The sequence below is a fragment of the Lampetra fluviatilis genome, chromosome 10 (genome assembly GCF_964198595.1).
Source record: "Lampetra fluviatilis chromosome 10, kcLamFluv1.1, whole genome shotgun sequence".
Taxonomy (NCBI): domain Eukaryota; kingdom Metazoa; phylum Chordata; class Hyperoartia; order Petromyzontiformes; family Petromyzontidae; genus Lampetra; species Lampetra fluviatilis.
Window position 1 is genome coordinate 4326155 of NC_136284.1, and position 18480 is coordinate 4344634.

At 46.8% G+C, this 18480-nt stretch overlaps 1 protein-coding gene across 1 annotated transcript in view; it reads right to left on the reverse strand.

The window, feature by feature from the left end:
• The window catches only part of LOC144934443 (vitamin D3 receptor-like), an 84250-nt gene that overhangs the window by 57771 nt on the left and 7999 nt on the right, over positions 1-18480 (reverse strand). Inside the window, exon 2 of the mRNA XM_078860195.1 lies at positions 15909-16088. Within this exon, the coding sequence (XP_078716321.1) occupies positions 15909-16084 (176 nt within the window). The 5' untranslated portion in view covers positions 16085-16088. The remainder of the gene's footprint in view (positions 1-15908; positions 16089-18480) is intronic.

Here is an 18480-nt window from a genome sequence, read left to right on the forward strand (position 1 = left end):
CTGTGCTGAGTGCCGTCACTGGGCTGGCCCGTGCTAGATTGTCTGCGTAAATGAACGTGCGGCTTCATGAGATGTTCTATCTCAAGGGGGTTTTCCAGGTAAAATATTTTTACGAACAACAAAAAAAATTACAAAAGATTACGGGCCGTTGAATTATGACAAGGATTACATTTTTTAAATCGTGACCTTGCGATTGCTGGGTCAAAGGTTTTGTAATTACGGCACAGCCATCCCAGATATAATTCTTTGTTACAAACATCATTTGTCTTAATTTGTTTAAAGTTAATTTTAAAAAATGTTAAACAAATTCACAACGTTGGTGGGCACCGAGCATTCCTCCCCCCACCTATACACAGCCAAGGAGCCCCCCCACCACGGCTTTTCTGTCTCCTCCCCCAGAAACCACAGGACGCGTTGTACCGGGCTTGAGTGTTTACCACAATAAAAAAAAATCCCAACGGACATCGGTTACGCTTTTACTGCAATAAAAAATTTACTGCACAATCACTTGTACAGCAATTTTAAATACTGCCCTGCTAGATCAGAGACACACATTTAATATTACCGATGTGTGCAAGTTCACGAGTCGCCGCACACGATGTGGCGTCTGCTTTATTTTAAATTATAAATATACTGTACCGACGTACTGTACATTGGATCAAGGCCGTTTCAAGATTCCTTACACTCCGCAGAAAGAGAGAGATCCGTCAGATTTTTGTAGTGACATTGAATGAGTCGCTGTAGAGCTTGCCGCTGGGAGATTGGTAGACAATGGAATTAGGGGTAGCAGCCCGTTCTACCAGTTGGACCTGTGGGCAAGGCACGGAGCCTTCTGGGGGATCCAGAGGGGTGCGGGGGGGGCGGAGCCTGGCCACCCTGGGCAGGATAAAAGGCGAGCTCCGACTCACAGTCGGGGCTGCTGTGATCTGGAATGGAACTCGTCGTGCTGTCGTCGTCGTGATCGTCATGATCATCGCCCTCTTCAAGCCGTGGGTCTGGCAGCGTGTTGGCTGTCCCGACCCGGTGTGTGGTTATCCCCTAAGGCTGTGAAGGCTGGAATAAAAGAGAGAGAGTACCTCCTACTAGTGTCTGTGAATTAGCACACTACACCTTCACCGGAATGCAAAAGTCATCGAGAAAACCCTACCGTGGTCTACTCCCCTTTGCCCCAAATCGATTATGCCATTTGTGAAAAAAAAAACAGGGTTGTTAAACGTTAACCGGGTAACCGTTTTCAGAACCGGATTCCCAGTTCCGGAAGGCAGGAGGGCAAACGGAGGCAACCGATTCAAGCGGGACTTTAGCGAAGGCGCCGATCCGCAAGTGCCGACATGCAACAGGCACGGCGGCACAAGTCACCGGGCGGCATGTTGGATCCTCGTTTCGCCTTAACTAAAGGTAAAGGTGCATCCCTGAAATTGGTCGCTCACTCGTTCACGCCACTGCCGGTGGAAGCGCCTCCACTAAAGAGGGGAGCTCTAAAGTGCTCATTGGTCTACTCTACAGTGCAGACCAGACGTCGCGGAAGAGGCGAGCGTACCCACATTTTACCCCATTTGTACCGCTGGCTGGACAGAGGCAGTGGTGGGGGGGAGGGATTTAATAAAATTGTGCCGGTTCAGCTTCCAAGCTGGGAGAACAGATTGAACCAGCGACCTCTGAACTTCAAGTCCAGTGTGCTGACCATTTCACCTCTGTGGTAGCTCCCTGCGTGTCTCGGAAAAGTACAAATTATATGCTTGCTGCTAAATATATCTATACGTGCGGCAAAACACTGAAACATGTTTACCGATGTGTTCCATGCAGTTACCTGGACTGCAACAAAAAAAAACGATTGTAACAACTCTGAATAACCCTGCGACAAATCGCTGCTTGCAATGTGAAGGAACAACAAGAGTCTGATTCTGCATCCTGTATCATCCTAACATGTGATTTCTGGAACACCCACATACCCCCACCCCCTGACATGTGCCACATAATGTGAAAATACACAACTCTCTGCAGCCACGGTAACGTGGGGGTCAAATGTCGCGAATCCTATTATCCCGTGTGGGTTATCTGCGAATTTACTTCGCTTACCTGCGGGAAAGAGAAAATAAATCAGGGATAATTAAGGAGGCCGTTCCACAAAAGCAGGATGGGGAGAATAAAACTGAGGATGGTTGGAAGAAAGCAATGGTGGAGTTTTATCTCGTAGGATTGCGGACTGGAGGAGTTTTCTCGTACTGTCGTGGGCCTCGTGGTAATGTAACGTCCCGAGCATAGGCCTGCCACAGTGTCTCACCACGATGGGTGACACGGTGCGACTACCGCTGGGGTCGGAAAGGGAGTAACTCGCCGCTCTGCATTTATATGCGTAACTCAAGCCAGCTTGTTTACTGTAATAGACACATGATTTATGCGCTGCTGCTGTTGTTTCCACGAAATCAATTGGCCTCAAGGGTGTTAAAAGAATGGCAGGGAGGAGGGCACGGAACGCTCGACAACATGGCACTGCGGCTACCATTTTGACAAAAATCACGAGTTTGACTCCCCCCACCCCCCTAAAACAAAAACGCGGAACTACGACAGGTAAACCGGCCAATCGCAGGGCCAAAGAATGTGCAGCAAGCACGTGTTTGGGCATCATCCAAATGTGTTGGCAAGAGGAGTGGGATTCATGATTTGGAGGGAAAATACATCATGTTTTTTTTATTACAGCGCTTGTGAATAGCTTAGAGCCGTCGTCCTTCTTCAATAACAGGCGGTTACATAACAGCTACGAGCCACAGACCGGCAAGCACAAAGGCAGGCTCGCCTCAACTCAAAGGACATGCCACCCTCCTTAGGATTGCCACCTGCGAAATACAAAAACCAGGACATGTCATGGAATAAAAAAAAACTCCTCTCCTAATACCAGAAATAAGAGGGGAGAACTACAAGTAAAATGCATTTTGTTGAGAGGCGGTATTATGTATGAATGTTAAACTTCTTTCGCACCGTACATGGCCAACCGTGCTAATCGGAGGTGCAGAGGAAGGACAACAAACTAAACACGTACTTACACATTTCCCAGCACAGCTAGCTCAACAAGACGACGATCCTGAGAAAACCGTGGACCAGGAGGCAACCCTGCACGTGCTAAAAAGCCCGCACTGCATTCGTTGCACGTGGACGGCGATTGAGCAGAATCGCCAATCAGCTGACGTGCCTCTACACGCACCCACACTGTGCAATAGCGGTCGTTTTACTTTGCAAGGTGGCTAACCGCCCCCGCCCGCCCACCGCCGCTGCGGTCACTTGCTGTGCTCCCCAACAACAAACGACCACAGCGGGCCGCCCCATAAAGACGTGGCACGGCTCTTAGAAAGCCGGCCGAGTTCCGAGCGCGAGTGCAAATGTCACCGCACGCCGCCCGCTCCGTGACCACGGTCCACGCCAGCCACAGCGGCGTGCACGGCTTTTATCAGAGAAACACAAACTACCAGAGCGATCACGCGGAAAACAAAGTGACCCCCCCAGAATTGCGCCGTTATTGTCGCTATCAAGCGGGTAGATTTTTTTTTCTCCTCTCGTGTTCTGCAATGCCTCGTGAAAACGTATTTGCCAGGGGTTTGAAGATTTAACGTTGTTGCTGCTGGTTATAATGGCCCCCCAGGGGGGGGGGTTACTTTACAGTAAGATGTGTGTTGGCCTCGAGCCAATTTAGAGAAGCACTCTGCTGTGGATGATGTGTGCACTGCACTAACGCTTCACATTTGACCTCGGTAAAAAAAACGGATAATTGCACATTCCGTTTTTGGACGGCCACTGATTTGCGAGAATTTTTCCTGCTAATCTGTTGCATTTCAGCCTGGAAAACATTCCCGGTTCATAAGACACGTAGAATATACTGTCCAGAACATAGAACATACGATACACACAACTGGTAATATACACCCACGTGCATATTGTAAGAGCAGTGCGTACATTTTAAATATATTATTGCCAAGACGTGAAAGCAAATGGTTGTCTAAAAATATATATTTATACGGTAATAAAAAAATTGCACCCGAGGCCGATCAATGCGCAAAATAATTTGGAGATTTTATTTCATGACCAATGACCACATTTCGAATTCCTCTTCGACGAGCGTTTCATTTCGTGATTTAGAAGAGAAACAACCCATCTGGCAGCGTCTGCTGCACGCATAACAATGACCATCTCCGACGTAATAACATAACACCGGCACGTGAGACGCACACAGAGAGCGCTCATCCACACTGTCAGTGGCTTCACACAAGAAGAGGATCGGGGCAGAGCAGTCGTCAGTTATCAACACTTCCACCCTCAGACAGCAATACAGGTAGTCCCCGACTTACGATGGAGATGCGTTACGACGACCCCATCGTAAGTACAAAATGTCGTAAGTCGAAGATGGCCTAGCCTACCCAGGAGTCTTAAAGATTGGTGATAATTTAGCAAAACAGAGCAATTTACAGTACCGTACTGTATAAACTGTATGTATTTATTAATTGCAATACTGTATTGCACAGTGACATTTAAAGTAAAAACAAGGTAAATTCTTTGACTACCTATATTAACTACAATTTAATAGAACGTTTTGTCATGAAAATCCTATCTGCTATAAAAACCTTTAACATGCATTGAACGTATGTATCGTATCGTGGTAGCCTTAAAATTAAATCGCTAAAACTATGTATCATACATGCATTGAACGTATCGTAACGTATCATATTGCACTGAACTCACCAAGATTCTGTCCGTCGTCTGCACACTTGAACGATGTTAGTTTGTTGATGGCTACACTAACTTAGTTGTCGGAAGAGGAGGATGGTGATGATCAAGTATAGTATCGTACCTCGTACGCTGCTGCGTTTGCCTGCCGCACGAAATGTAAAATATTTTACAATTTTGTCATATCGCTATCGCCATCGTAAAATCGAAATATCGTAAGTCGGACCATCGTAACTTGGGGACTACCTGTATTTGTAAACGCAGGCCCCACAATGCAATTTAATGATAAAGTAGTATAAGTGCTGTGATAGACACGCATTGTCCGGTTCATTAAAGTGCCAGATGCCTAACTTTCTATTTTGACCACGTAGAAGAAATGTTGCTAATTTTTGTTTATTTTTTTATATACTTAAACTATGTCTTGTAGATTACATCAACACTTTCACAAGGTCCTAAAACGAAATCTTTGCTTGCCCTGGAAGAAAAAAAAAGTCATCCTTGCTTAATAACTCGAAATGCAAAGCAATTAACGCAGCAGCTGGTAAGTGAGTTTAACACGTAGGCTTTCGCGACCAGTAATTATTCATAATAAAGGTTTTTGGGTTAGATCGCGTTATAATAAATGTCGCAACCCTCCACCACTCAACACGGCCAATCAGTAAAAAATGTGTCACGTTAACAAAACGCCATTTAGTTACTTCAGCCCACCGGTGTGTTTGAAGAGTGAATCCACAACATTTAGAATTTGAGTACGACGTCATCCTGCACTATTTAAGACCGGAAGCAGGTGGATGGCTTCACTCTTCTGGCAAATCGCCCGAAGATGCTGGATGTAATTACCAGCGAAACGTCGTACTAAAATTCTAAATGTTGTGGATTCACTCTTCAAACACACCGGTGGACTGAAGTAACTAAATGGCGTTTTGTTAACGTGACACATTTTTTACTGATTGGCCGTGTCGGGTGGTGGAGGGTTGCGACATATTTATAATAACGCGATCTAACCCAAAAACCTTTATTATGAGCTGGTATGTGGTTGATTAGTTAAGCTGACATGGTGGCACCTGGTAATTGAATCGAGGTCTTCCCAGTTCAGAAATATCGTGCTAGTCTCTTCAAAAATATTGCATGAGAAAATTGTTAATTCCCAGAACGTGCCTTGCTGATGGCATGGTGTGCCATTCTTGCATAACATGTAGAGCGTGTATGAAATCAAAACTCCACTTAAAGGCCCAAGGCAATGGCAGGGAAATATTAACCCCTTCCATTCCAAGTGTGGCCGGGTTTGTCGCCACGAGAAAACGTCTGCCACCGCCGCCAATTGATGCGAAAGCATTAATTAATATTGACAAGTGTGGATTTCCACATAACCACTCCAAACAAAATCGATTTTTCATATTAAGCCCTGGCCAAATTCAGCTGTGTAACACAGCCAATGTCCTAATTTCTATCTCATGGTCTGTTGCTTAAACATTCTCGTACAAGTCCGTCGTGCTGGAAGGCTGATACATCGTGTCCAATCGTAGCTTGAGAACCATTCCGGCTCTCAGTCACTCCAGAGTTAAGACATTTTGTTATAAATGAGGATAAGTTCCCGTTATTGTCTTTGAAAATGCTACAAGACCGCTTCCTACTACTAATCTGATTATCTGATCTGAAAAACGCAATGTAGATTCCGTAGCTCATGAAATCAGACCGAGCTGCTGTATATAATTGAATTCAAAATGATTGTAGTCCAAACAAATGCATATTCTTGGGTCTTTCGGTAAAGTCACGTAGATAGGTTCAAAGAAAATAACAAAAAACACAAGCGGTCGTCTTCAGGAAAAGACGACCGCTTGTGTTGCGATCGAAACGTCGTAGTTTTGTTATTTTTTTTATTTTCTTTGAACCTATCTACGTGACTTTACCGAAAGACCCAAGAATATTAATTCCTGCAGTCACGAAGGCTTTAAGTCAAGATTAAAACAAATCATTATTAATATAAGTGTACTCCATGAACAAGGTGAACAACAAAGGCACTTCCGATTTAAAGCTTTCGTGACTGCAGGGATTCATCTTCTTGGTTCTTTCGGTAAAGTCACGTACGTCACGTACGTGACTTTACCGAAAGAACCAAGAAGAACAAAGGCACTGCTGTGTTCTTCAAGATGTGCGCCGCCGCCGCCGCCACAGGGTATATGGATAGCAGGACGTTTTTTTTATTTGTAGTTGGTCAAGTTGCATTACGTAAGCCCTCCAACTACCACGCCGGGCACCGCGTAAACGATGACAGTACCGAGCGCCAGCAACGAGCGAGCGCTCACCATTGTATTTTTAAATCGCCGTTGCTGAACGTACAGCGCACACAAAAAGCCCAAAACATCAAGTCGTCAGCGACAAACAGTGCTTTATATAAAAAACAAGTTCAAGTCATTTCGTGCTCATGAGAATTTTGTGTCGGTGTTCCACATCCATCTCCTGTTTACAACCCTGAGCGAGGTGTGTAAATTCAACATTCCTATGGTGGGGGGTGGCAAACTCTCCATAAGCCAACAATGATTGACTTACACACAATTGTGGTACTAATTTTATCGACTACGGAGGGATGATGGGCCCGAGTCAACCCCAATCCAGGATTTTAACTCGTAACCTTTCGACCACGAGCAACTCAATTCGCCACTCGAAACATCAGGCCCACTGCTGAAGGCATCCTAAACTAAAAAATATATATTTTACCAGATAACGACTACTGAGCTACATACCTCTTTTTCAGAGGCAAAACTGGCCATCTCAAATGATAGCCCAAAGAAGTGGCTTATTATGTGGACATTTATAGCAGCCAAAATACTTTAAACCCATGTTTCTCAGTGTAGAGGGAAAGACTGCAGGACCCCGAGCAAAATCCACACGACTACAGGGGGGTGAGGGGGGAACATGCAAACACCAAAGATACTACAGCAGGCGTCTGGGTCAGGATCGAACCCGCGACCTCCTGTATACCAGGCGAGGTAGTTAGCATCTCACAACCATTTACACTATGAGATCTCTTTTACCAGTGGCAAAATATAGTAGTAGGTTTTTACCCTTTTAAACTGGTACAAAACTGACACCTTCATTCAAGGCATCATGTTTGCATATTGCATATTGCAAACATGATGCCTTGAATAAAGGTTGTCAGTTTTGTACCAGTTTAAAAGGGTAAAAACCTACTACTATCTCACAACCAGACATAAGGGGAAATATGCGTTCTCCAATTCAGCAGTGTTAATAACATCATGGGAGGAAAAAAAGACGACTGGATTGAATTCCAAAGTGTACCAGAGTGAGAAAAGAAACAGACATATTTTAAGTGTTGGTGACCTGCAGTGTCACTATAAAGTCATCCATGGAATATCCAACTCATTTAATAAGGTCACAAAGGCCCCCCTCCAAATCTCTTTTCACTTCACGTTTCACCGGACACTCCCATTACTTTATTTAACATCAACACGTGCGACCGGCCCTACTGGAAGCTCAGTGACCCTGCCACCACCCCACTTCTGAGCATCTCATCTGTTAAGATCCTCAAAAGCACAGAAGTCCTACAGCACGAACCGGCATAACCCGAACATACAATTTATCGACATTTTAAATAACGGCAAATCTGAACGACAAACACTTTTTACGGCAACCACCTTGAAGGGGGACATGCAGAACAAGTTACGGAAAGTCACCAGAGTAGAAGCACATCGTGAACCAGCCTCGCCGATGAGATCAACAGGGCACTCTGCCATCTTGAGATGGCCCGAGTGATCGCTCTCTGCCATCTTGAGATGGCCCGAGTGATCGCTCTCTGCTCGAAAGCATCATCAGTCACGACATTCACATTGAATCCAGAAACCGTAATTCGGTAGAAGCTGGATATAAGCACACCCCTTTGCGAGTAATACCAGCTGTGGCTCAAATCGAACGTCAGAAGTTGACCTTTGTACCCCCCCTCACCAGAGTACAGTAACATAAACATTTGTTTATAAACTATGCAAAACTATAAAAAGTACAAATTATGTTTGATTTACCAGGTAAGGCCCACCTGAGCTATATAGCTCTTTTTCAGAAGCGACCTGGCCACAAATGGTATCCCAATTAAGTCACTTATCGTGTGGAAATGTATAGCAGCCAAATACAAATGAATAGCAGTCAAAAACGCAGATTTCTAAATGTGGAGGAAAAAAAACAGAGGACCCGAAGAAAAATCCACGCGACCACGGAAAGAACATGCAAACTCCAAATAAACAGGCATCATGGTCTGGATCGAACCCACGACCTCCTGTGAACCAAGCAAAGTAGTTCACATTTCGCCACCATGCTTATACCAGAACTGTGCTTTTGCATCTAGCTGCTCCTGTGCTACACTGCGGTGCACTGCGGTGCACTAAGAACCTGCCGATCTCAGTTCGATTCCCAGCCATGGAAAGCGTTTAGTGGTGGGCGATATCTGAACTGGTCCTGCACTGCCACTGCCCTCTTCACGCACTGGCCAGCGTAGTGAAGTATGCTCAAACATCCGCCATGACCGACACAGGAGCTTGGGGGTGGTGTTCATCCAGCGATTGATATTTACAGTTACTTCCAATACACCTCTATCTACTCTATCCGCACCTCCGATGAGCAAGTTGGCTACGCACGTTGCGAAAGAAGTTCAACATACATATACACACGTACATAAATGTCCACTCTGATGATTTTCATCATTTCAGTCTGCACTGCGTTTTAATTTAACATCAAAGTATGACGTCATGCGACGCGCGATTACAATGAGCCCTATGGGCAGCCCGCGCCTCTCCCACACTGTCACACAGATTGCTCGGCCAAAGACCTTAATGTCACTTCTAACGCAATTACAAAATCCCATTACTTTATGTCCAAATCGTTAGTCCTTCCATTATTTTGAATTGAAGAGGATTTCAGCATCTACCCCGTACGGTTTTACACAACACATTTCATACCGCTGTGTTCTATGCTTGCATAAGAGTTGAAGAGCTACAATGTAACTCGATAAAAAAAAGCATGCAAGTAAAAATAACTGCGCTGGCATGCATTTCTATTGACTCCAGCCGTTCTCAATTTGACAACGGATGAAGGCCTGCCCAAGAAATGTAGAGATTTTATGGAGCGGCACAGGTTTCTGAAGAAGTGGAGGGGGTTGGCAGGACTGGTTTAGATCGTCACTCACCAACCGGACGTTAGCAATTGTTAACACACAACTTTTAAAAATAGTAATAAAATAAATGTTGACCGATTCACCACCAACGGATAATAACTATGAGGACAAATGTTCAAAGGTGTTGGCCTGTTTAGGCGTATATGTTTTCTGCGATAAGGCAATCTTCATGACGGAAAAAAATATATAAAGCTTCACTCTTTTCCGTTTGCTGTCAGCACTGTAAAGTGACAATTTACTTGCAACTCCACTCTTATTTTGATTTTATTGCGTGACCACTTTAGGAGAGCCTGTCGTTTTTTTAACGTTTGTTTTTGCTTCGAATGTTGGGACATGCGTTAATTGAACCTTTTGGCGGTACCATAGTACCCCGGCTCTCGCATCATGTCCGTGATGCAGTCATTTTTAGCCTGTTGATGGTCGGCGATGCGACAATCGACTCGTCTCGACGAGCTGTGCACGATGCACCACTATGGTGCCACGTGCGAGCGTTCAGGGTTTTGGCGCAATCGTCCTCGCTGTATTTCGACATCGCGGAGTGGCACTGATTTCAGACTGATTGGTACCCCAGTCGCGGAGTTAAGTACACCCCTGGAAAAAAAATAGTGTCCCAGAAGTAAAATATTTAATTGCCTCGGTCATTTTGTATTATTTGGTACCCCGGGGTACCGCCATAAGAATCAATTAAGTTTTGTCGGATACCACACAAACGCTGCCGTTTGTTTACAGTTGTTACTGTGTTTTTATCTGTGCACTTTGTGTTAATGGGTACTTGCACACATTATCTTCTTTAAAAGGGCATGTTTTTTTGTCCCAGTTAACTCTCACCTGGCCTTATCTGGCCTTTGCTTCATCTGACATCCCATTTTTTCCTTTACTGCTGTTATTGAAACCTTCTGCCCGGCTCCCAAGAATGATGACCTTTTGTAACTCCTGCCTCACCTACCACAATCAGCTGGACTATGGACTGACTAAAGGGCGCTCTTAACCCCCCCCCCACCCCGGAGCTATTATTACGGGAGACCACGTCCACTCTTTCCAGTACTTCACAAGCTTAGGTGTTTGAATGTCCTTCAAACTTTGATCCCCCCCCCCACCAATCATGTTTATGTCCAGATCCTTCTCGGAATTTAGGGACATTTGCTTTGTTATTCATTAAAGCTGGGTCGTAAAATTGCAGGGCATAGTACACTTTCGAAGATCAGTGGTCGTTGACACCAAGCAAACATAGAACTGGCGCGCACGCACACACACACACAGACCTTCACATCGAACTCGGGCCCATGTCTAGAGACAAAGAGTGTCCTTTGACGAGAACATCTGCCAGTTCACCAGCGTTGATTCACGTGAGCCTGACTTCTCTTGATAAGACACTGCATGTCAAGACTGGTCGTAAGTTTTGCTAGTATTGAACCAAAGCTGCTGAAATGATGCAGCTCCAAGTCTTCTGGATGACGGGATGTGTGAAATGTTTTTTTTTACGTGGACAGAAAAATATAGGAATGCGATGCAATGTCCGCTTATTTATTGTGCGACTCATATTCTCCACAACGACGCTCATGATCGCTTTGCGTTACGCACAGATGCATCGACCATGTTTTGCGATTACCGCATCGTTCGTGCACCACCCTATGAACCTAGCAATGCAAATTTGTTGATTCCTGGCCATGGCTAAAAAGAGCGGCAAGCGATATCTGAATCGGTCAAGGGGCCGCCCACCCCCACCCTTCGACAACCAAGTACGTGTGGTCAAAAACAGACAACGTGTGAGGCCTTCATCCAGTAGTGGATTGACAAATGGCTGTAAATTATTACCATTCATAATTCTGCATGTATGAATTGTCGACACATGCAGTGCTTTTGAAGGCTGATGAAGACTGTTTTGAGGAGTGCTTTCATCATCTTCCAGAAAGCAAAGGCTTGAGATGCGTAGGTTGGTGGCGCCACGGTGGTGAGATGTTAACTACCTCACCTGGTATACAGGAGGTCGTGAGTTCGATCCAGACCCTGACGTCTGCACATTTGGAGTTTGCGTGTTCCCCCGGTGGTTGTGTGGATTTTTCTCCGGGTCCTCCGGTTTATCCCTCCACATTTAGAGAAATGCGTTTAGAGACCAGCTGCGCTTGGCCCGCGACTGGAAAATGCTAGCTGACATTGGCCGGCAACTTGTTTCCTCCGGAGATCGCAACCACCACCCTAAGACCTGACATGGTGCTCTGGTCCCGTTTGCTCAAGAAGGTCTTCATCATTGAGCTCACAGTACCCTGGGAGGACTCAGTAGATGAGGCTTATAAGCGAAAACATCTGCGCTATGCCGATCTAGCTGCCGAAGCACGGCATAATGGCTGGAACACAGAAGTCCGACCAGTGGAGGTGGGCTGCAGAGGTTTTGTGCCAACATCTACAACCAGACTGCTTAGAAACTTGGGAATTAAGGGCCAGAGCCAGCGTTCGGCAATCAGAGCTGTATCGGAGGTGGCAGAAGGCAGCAGTCAGTGGCTCTGGATGAAGAGGAAAGACCCCAGCTGGGCCCCAAAGTGAGAGGGCCAGGAGGTATGCAGTCAACAATGCTTGACTCAGGGAGGAGGACGCCCCTGCCATGCATAGTCCCATGGGATGTTGGCTATCAACAACAAGGCAACTCCTATGACTAATTGGGAATGGGACGCAAGCGTAGGATTGATCACCCTGTCGCTGGCCGCCTTTGGGGAGGGTGTATAGTATCAAAGGCCGAAACACCCTAGGAACCAAAGGTTCACTACTGACGATGCGCTCCCCAAATTTCACCAGGCTCACTGTTCATGAACTCTTGGAAGTGCTTGCACAAAGGATAGTAACATCTCATCCTGTGTTCTTGGAATCTGGCTGCTGTGCATTTCCAAATGATAAGCCACTTCATTGAGCGATCATTAGTGACCAAGTCGCTTCTGAGAAAGAGCTATATAGCTCAGTCGGCCTTACCTCGTATAATAAAAAAGAAAAGTTTACTAGTTTGAGTGACTCTTTGGTTCTTTCGGTAAAGTCACGTATAAAGATAAAATAATAAATTAAATAATAGCATACTATTTTATCTTTATACGTGACTTTACCGAAAGAACCAAAGAGTAATTCTTGCAGTCACGAAAGCTCCAAATTAGTTTGAGTGAGTGAGATATCAAGTTTCTCTGTGTCCCCGAACATGACCTGGAACATACTAAACTAAACCCTGGATTACAGTCACCAACGCAGAGTGTAGCATTTTGCCAGTTTCTTGTTACGGCAAGTCAAAGTAAGTCCATCAAACACAGCGATAGTTTTGGGCAAGCCTATGCAAACTCATGATGCGCAGACACGCGCACGAGCGCGCAAGCGGCTGTTAAAGCTTTTTGAGAACGAAATCTAAGATGCAGAAATTAAAGGATTGTAACAATATATAGGGTATAATAACAATCCTGTACACATGGGCCGTCTCAGCAGAGATTTACGTACATATTTTGCTGTGGTCGGGCCCCTTTAAAAAAATGGCAGCTGGCACCATATCCAGCCTTCTGAAAGACGGAAAACCTCCACAAGCCACTCCCAGCGTAACACCAATTATGCCAATTGACATCACTAGACCATACCCATGCATCATTTTTTTTAACAGCTAAGACCCACTGGGCTATGGCCACAAATGACAGCTTAACGAAGTGGCTTATCATGTGGAAGTTTATAGCAGCCTAAAACTCTAAACGCATGTTTCTAAATGTGCATATAACAACCGGAGGACCTGGGAAAAATCCACGCGACCCCAGGGAGAACATGCACACTCCAAATATGCAGGCGTCAGGGTCGAGATCGAACCCAATACCTCCTGTATAGCAGGCGAGGTAGTTAACATCTTGCCACCGTGGCACCCCACTAAGCCACAGCTCTGCTCCAGCAATGGCACACGTGGCAATAGAGGTGACATTTTCCTCCCCGCACCACCCCCCCTCCCAGCAACTATTATCCGATTGAGTATTCAAATTGATAGTCAGTGATCCATTACTCAAATAAATCAAAAAAAATTATTAGGAAAATCAACAATCTCTTAATGACTATGTGAAAGAAAAATACCATTTGATTCAAGAGTTGGATCTCCACGTCTTGTCGATGTGATCACTGTAATCACGAGGGGAGTCAGACCGTCCGTGTCCCAACACGCAGTTACTGGCAGCTAAGGCTTGAGATATCCAACGGGCGTAGGGGGTGCTGGGGTGGGCTCTGCACCACCAAATGTCCCTTTGGAGCACCAGAGTTCAGTTTCTTGTGGTGGCCCCCCACACAACAGGAATACTGTCCACGCCCACCCCCCACCATCTGAGAGGAGCTGGAGCCAGGCCTGTACACAATATGCACGGAGGGTCAGAAGGCCTGGCAAAAACAAATTGGCAACAGCGCAAGTGAAAAGTGTCAGATAAAAAAACCCTACCAAAGGCCCAGAAGTTTGTTGCTTGAAGATGCTTAAGTAATAAAGGGCTGTGTGCCAAATCCATTTACCTATTTGCGTCTGTAAACTCCACCGGCATACGTTTGTGCATAGCTTAACAAGTAGCCACTGTTCTCCGATTGCAGTCTATAATCTCCACTGCCAGGTGTACATCACGTTTGATTTGTCCGATTACAGCGATCAGAGATTAAAGGAGGGAATGTGCATGTCATCTGCTGCGAAAAATAACACTGCACCATCGTACATTTGTGCATGATTTCAGAAGCGGCTCATGTTTTCTGATTGCAGATTATAGCCACCACACACATGTCAGTTTTGACTTGGTCTGATTCTAGAGCGGCAGGGTAGCGTGCAGTGGTATAATTTCTGTCTCTCAGTAAGAAGGGCGCCTCGGATTTAATTCCCGACTTGGGTGCCTTTTGTACGGAGTTTGAGTTTGTATGTTCTCCCCCTGTTCTGTATGGGTTTCTGCCAGGATCTCTGGATTCCTCTCATAGATAAAAAAAAGTTTAACTAGTATTCACAAACGTTTAAATGCAAAAAAAATGCCAATCACTCAATTGGGATTCTGCATAGTAACATCACCCCATTCTGCAGAAGCTTGACAAGACCCTCCTGAAACAGTCATAAGACTCAGGCTTCCTGGGTAAACAAGTACATTGAAATAATATCACAGCAAATCTTTGGTGCTTGTTTTTACCCTGCGCCTATATTCGTTTTGATGAAGTTTCCGCTATTTGTGGCAAAAGCGTTCATATCAACAGCTGAGATAAGCTGCCCAAGGACGCGAACGGCGATGCACAGGGTTCACTACACGCGCGGCCACAGTGAGAAAGGCAAAAAAATGCCGTCACACAGCCTCTAGCAAACAAATGCCCAAAAGCAGATTTTCAATTGCCTTTCTCGGAATCCCAAACAGCAGCGGTCACACGACCAACGACAACCCGCATTACCTCCGATGAGCACGGTTGGCTACGTACGGTAGCCAAGGAGGTTCAACGTACCATATTGCACCGTAACAAAACAAACCTCTCCAAGCGCGCATTTGGAGTACGCGTGCGTGTACACGAAAAGTGCGCTTGTCAATGCCCCGCAGGATCGAGGGCCTCCCCACACCTTGGGATATTTTTACTACACTTTTACCGTGCTGGCCGGCGCAGGTTAAAGGTCGGGTAGTACAAAACAACAACGGATTCTGCTGCCTTGCCCCCAATGCCCATTATTGTGTTTTAAGGCGCAGCGGGTCACCTGGCTCAACCCCACCCGCTTAGCTTCTGAGAACTGAGATCGGGCAAACGTTCGGGGCGATTTGGTCACGGGAACACTCTCAGTACTCTATCCACCATAATATCACCAAACAGCCCCACTCCCTTCAACAACAGCAGCAGCAGCAACAAACACGTAAAAGACACCAACAAGTGAAAGGGTCAAACAGAAAAGGGGGTGGCCATGTGTGAACATTCAGCCAAGAGTGCACAGAGGGGGGGGGGTGGTGGTGGGGGGGTTGCCGAGAGGTCTGCGGTGAGTGGCAGAATTAGGTCGTCGCGGGGTGAGTACTACCGAAAGAAGCCCTTGCATCCCTCGCAGGTCATGGCGTTGAAATGGTAGCCGGTGGCCCGGTCGCCGCACACCCCGCAGATGCGTGGCGCGTTGTCATCCTCCTCCTCCTCCTCGGTGAGGAAGGCCGACGTGCTCACCACCGTGTTCTGCACCGACGTGCAGGGCAGCTCCGACATGACCCTGTGCGACGGCAAGAGCCACTCGTCAACGGCGCGCACCGACAACCGCCGTCCCCGGCCCGCCGAGCGGCAGCGACGTTATCGCGGGGCGCGTGTGCCGGGCTACGTGCGCTTTGGTTCCATGTACGTATGTGTGTATGTTGAACATATTTCGCACCGTACGTAGCCAACCATGCTCATCACAGGTGCGGGGGAATGGCTACTAAATAAACGCACTGTGCCAGCTTCGCTCTGCCTCCAACTGCCCTGTCGCCTCAAAGTGAACCTAGCCTGGCACTGCCCAGTAGCATCCTTGACAGAGGTCGCTGTTGACACCGCTGGTACCAGTCATTGGACAAGTCTAATCAGTCCCATATCTTCCCGCACCACATCAGCCCACGTCATCTCTCATCCTCTTATCCCTCAGCACACAAATACAAAGATACCCCGTATAGCCTTAATAGACTGTTGGGGCAAGTGCTGTTTGCGAGCACCTACGAAGGCCACCACGGCACACAAGGGGGTGGATGGGCCCACCACCACACCTGGCCGCCTTTGTCTCCCGAGTGGCGATGTTTACACACCGCACCAGGTACTAATTTGAGGCCGAGTCGACCTAGAGCAGGCCCAGAACCAGTTCAAATAATCATCACTGCTGTTGACCGTGAGCGGGAATAGATCTCGGCTCGCCAGGTTCGCAGCGCAGCGCGCTAACGACTACCCTACCGCTCCCCACAAGCGGTAGCCCGTGGCCTCAGCACACACAGAGACAAAGATCCCCCGTATAGCCTTAACAGACTGTTGGGGCAAGTGCTGTTAGCGAGCAGCAGCTGTGAAGGCCGACACAGTACACGAGTGAGCAGCGTGGTTAGTGCCACGTCCGGCCGCCCATCGATTCCCCCAGTGTCGACGTCTACACACCGCACTGAGGACTCACCCACAACAACAACAACAACAGAACGCGCGCGTGTACAGCAGACCACAGCAGGCCACAGCAGGCCACAGTGCCAACGCATGCGGCTGCCACGACACGAGCATCACGAAGAACGCCGGTGGTCCTTTGAAAATTGGGCCCTGTTAACTTTGGCCACATCGCGCCACCGCCATTGTGCCCGGGGCCTGATCAGTGTTGTTTAGACGGCGTGCCGACTCGACGCGTTCCAGCCCCTCGGGGGGGTGGGGGGCCTTTGATGCACAAAGAACACCAAGTACAGCGCTTGTGCTCTTTATCCTCGGTCTCAGACATCTCGCCAACCCCCCCCCAACCCCCCCTCCCCGACCGCCCCCCCCCCCAATTTGACGTTGGTTTTTTTTATATATTTTTTCCTACATTTTTGTTTGTACCTTTATTTCGCTCTCGCTCTCGTTTCGCTCGGAGTACAACGATATGAAAGAAAAGATTACAAAAAATTGCTACTTTGCAGAAATAAACTCTGTGGCACGCTACTGTCTTGGCATATTTTTTTGTTTCATATATATACTGTACTGCACGAACATTAAGAACGTATTTTTTTTGTCCAATCACACAGCTCTTGTTCTTATGGTTTCAGTTGCTGCAATAAGGGAAGTCACATCTTTAGTTTTCGTTTTGGGTTAAGGGGTCAGATCTTTGGGATTAAGGAGTTAGGGTTGTGGTTTAGGGATTTAGATTGTTGGTTTAAGGTTAGGGTACATGATTTACGAGTTAAGAGTTAAAAGTTAGGATTTAGGGAATATGGCTGTAAAGGGGGTGATGTTTATAGGTTATGGTCTATCGTACCTAATATTGAATTATCGCGAATCCCACTGATTTTCTTGACCTGCAACAAGCAGGACAATTTAGTATTGAGACAAAAATAACCACGCAACATTCTCAAAAGCCAGCGCCACCTCGTTATGAGGCCCCTGCTATAAACACTGCCATGTACTTTACTTAAACTGTTCGAATCCGTCTTGATGAGGATTATGTTAACCGGGAATCCATGAAGGATGGAATGCATGTGGGTATGGTACAGTGGGCCACTGTCGTATTAGCAAAGCAGAGATTACGCAGCTTTGGGCTGCAGCACGCACTAAGGCGTGCCAATCGTCGGCGTGTGTGTGTGCCGGTAGTGTAGCGATTAGCGTGCTGCCCTACAAACCCAGCAACCTGGGTTAGATTCCCACTCAGAGCCAACAACCAGTGACCATTATCCGAACTGGTCCTGGGCCTTCCCTAGGTCGACTCAGCCTCAAATAAGTACCTGGTGTGGTGTGAAAACATCACCGCCAGGGAGACAAAGGTGGCCGGGCGTGGTGTTGGCCACCACCCACTCGCGTGCCGTACCGGCCTTAATAGGCTTGCTAGCACCACTTGCCCCAAGTCTGTCAAGACTACACGGGGGATCTTTGCCTTTGTTTGTGCTGGTGAGGGTTGTTAAAGGAGAACCAGTAAA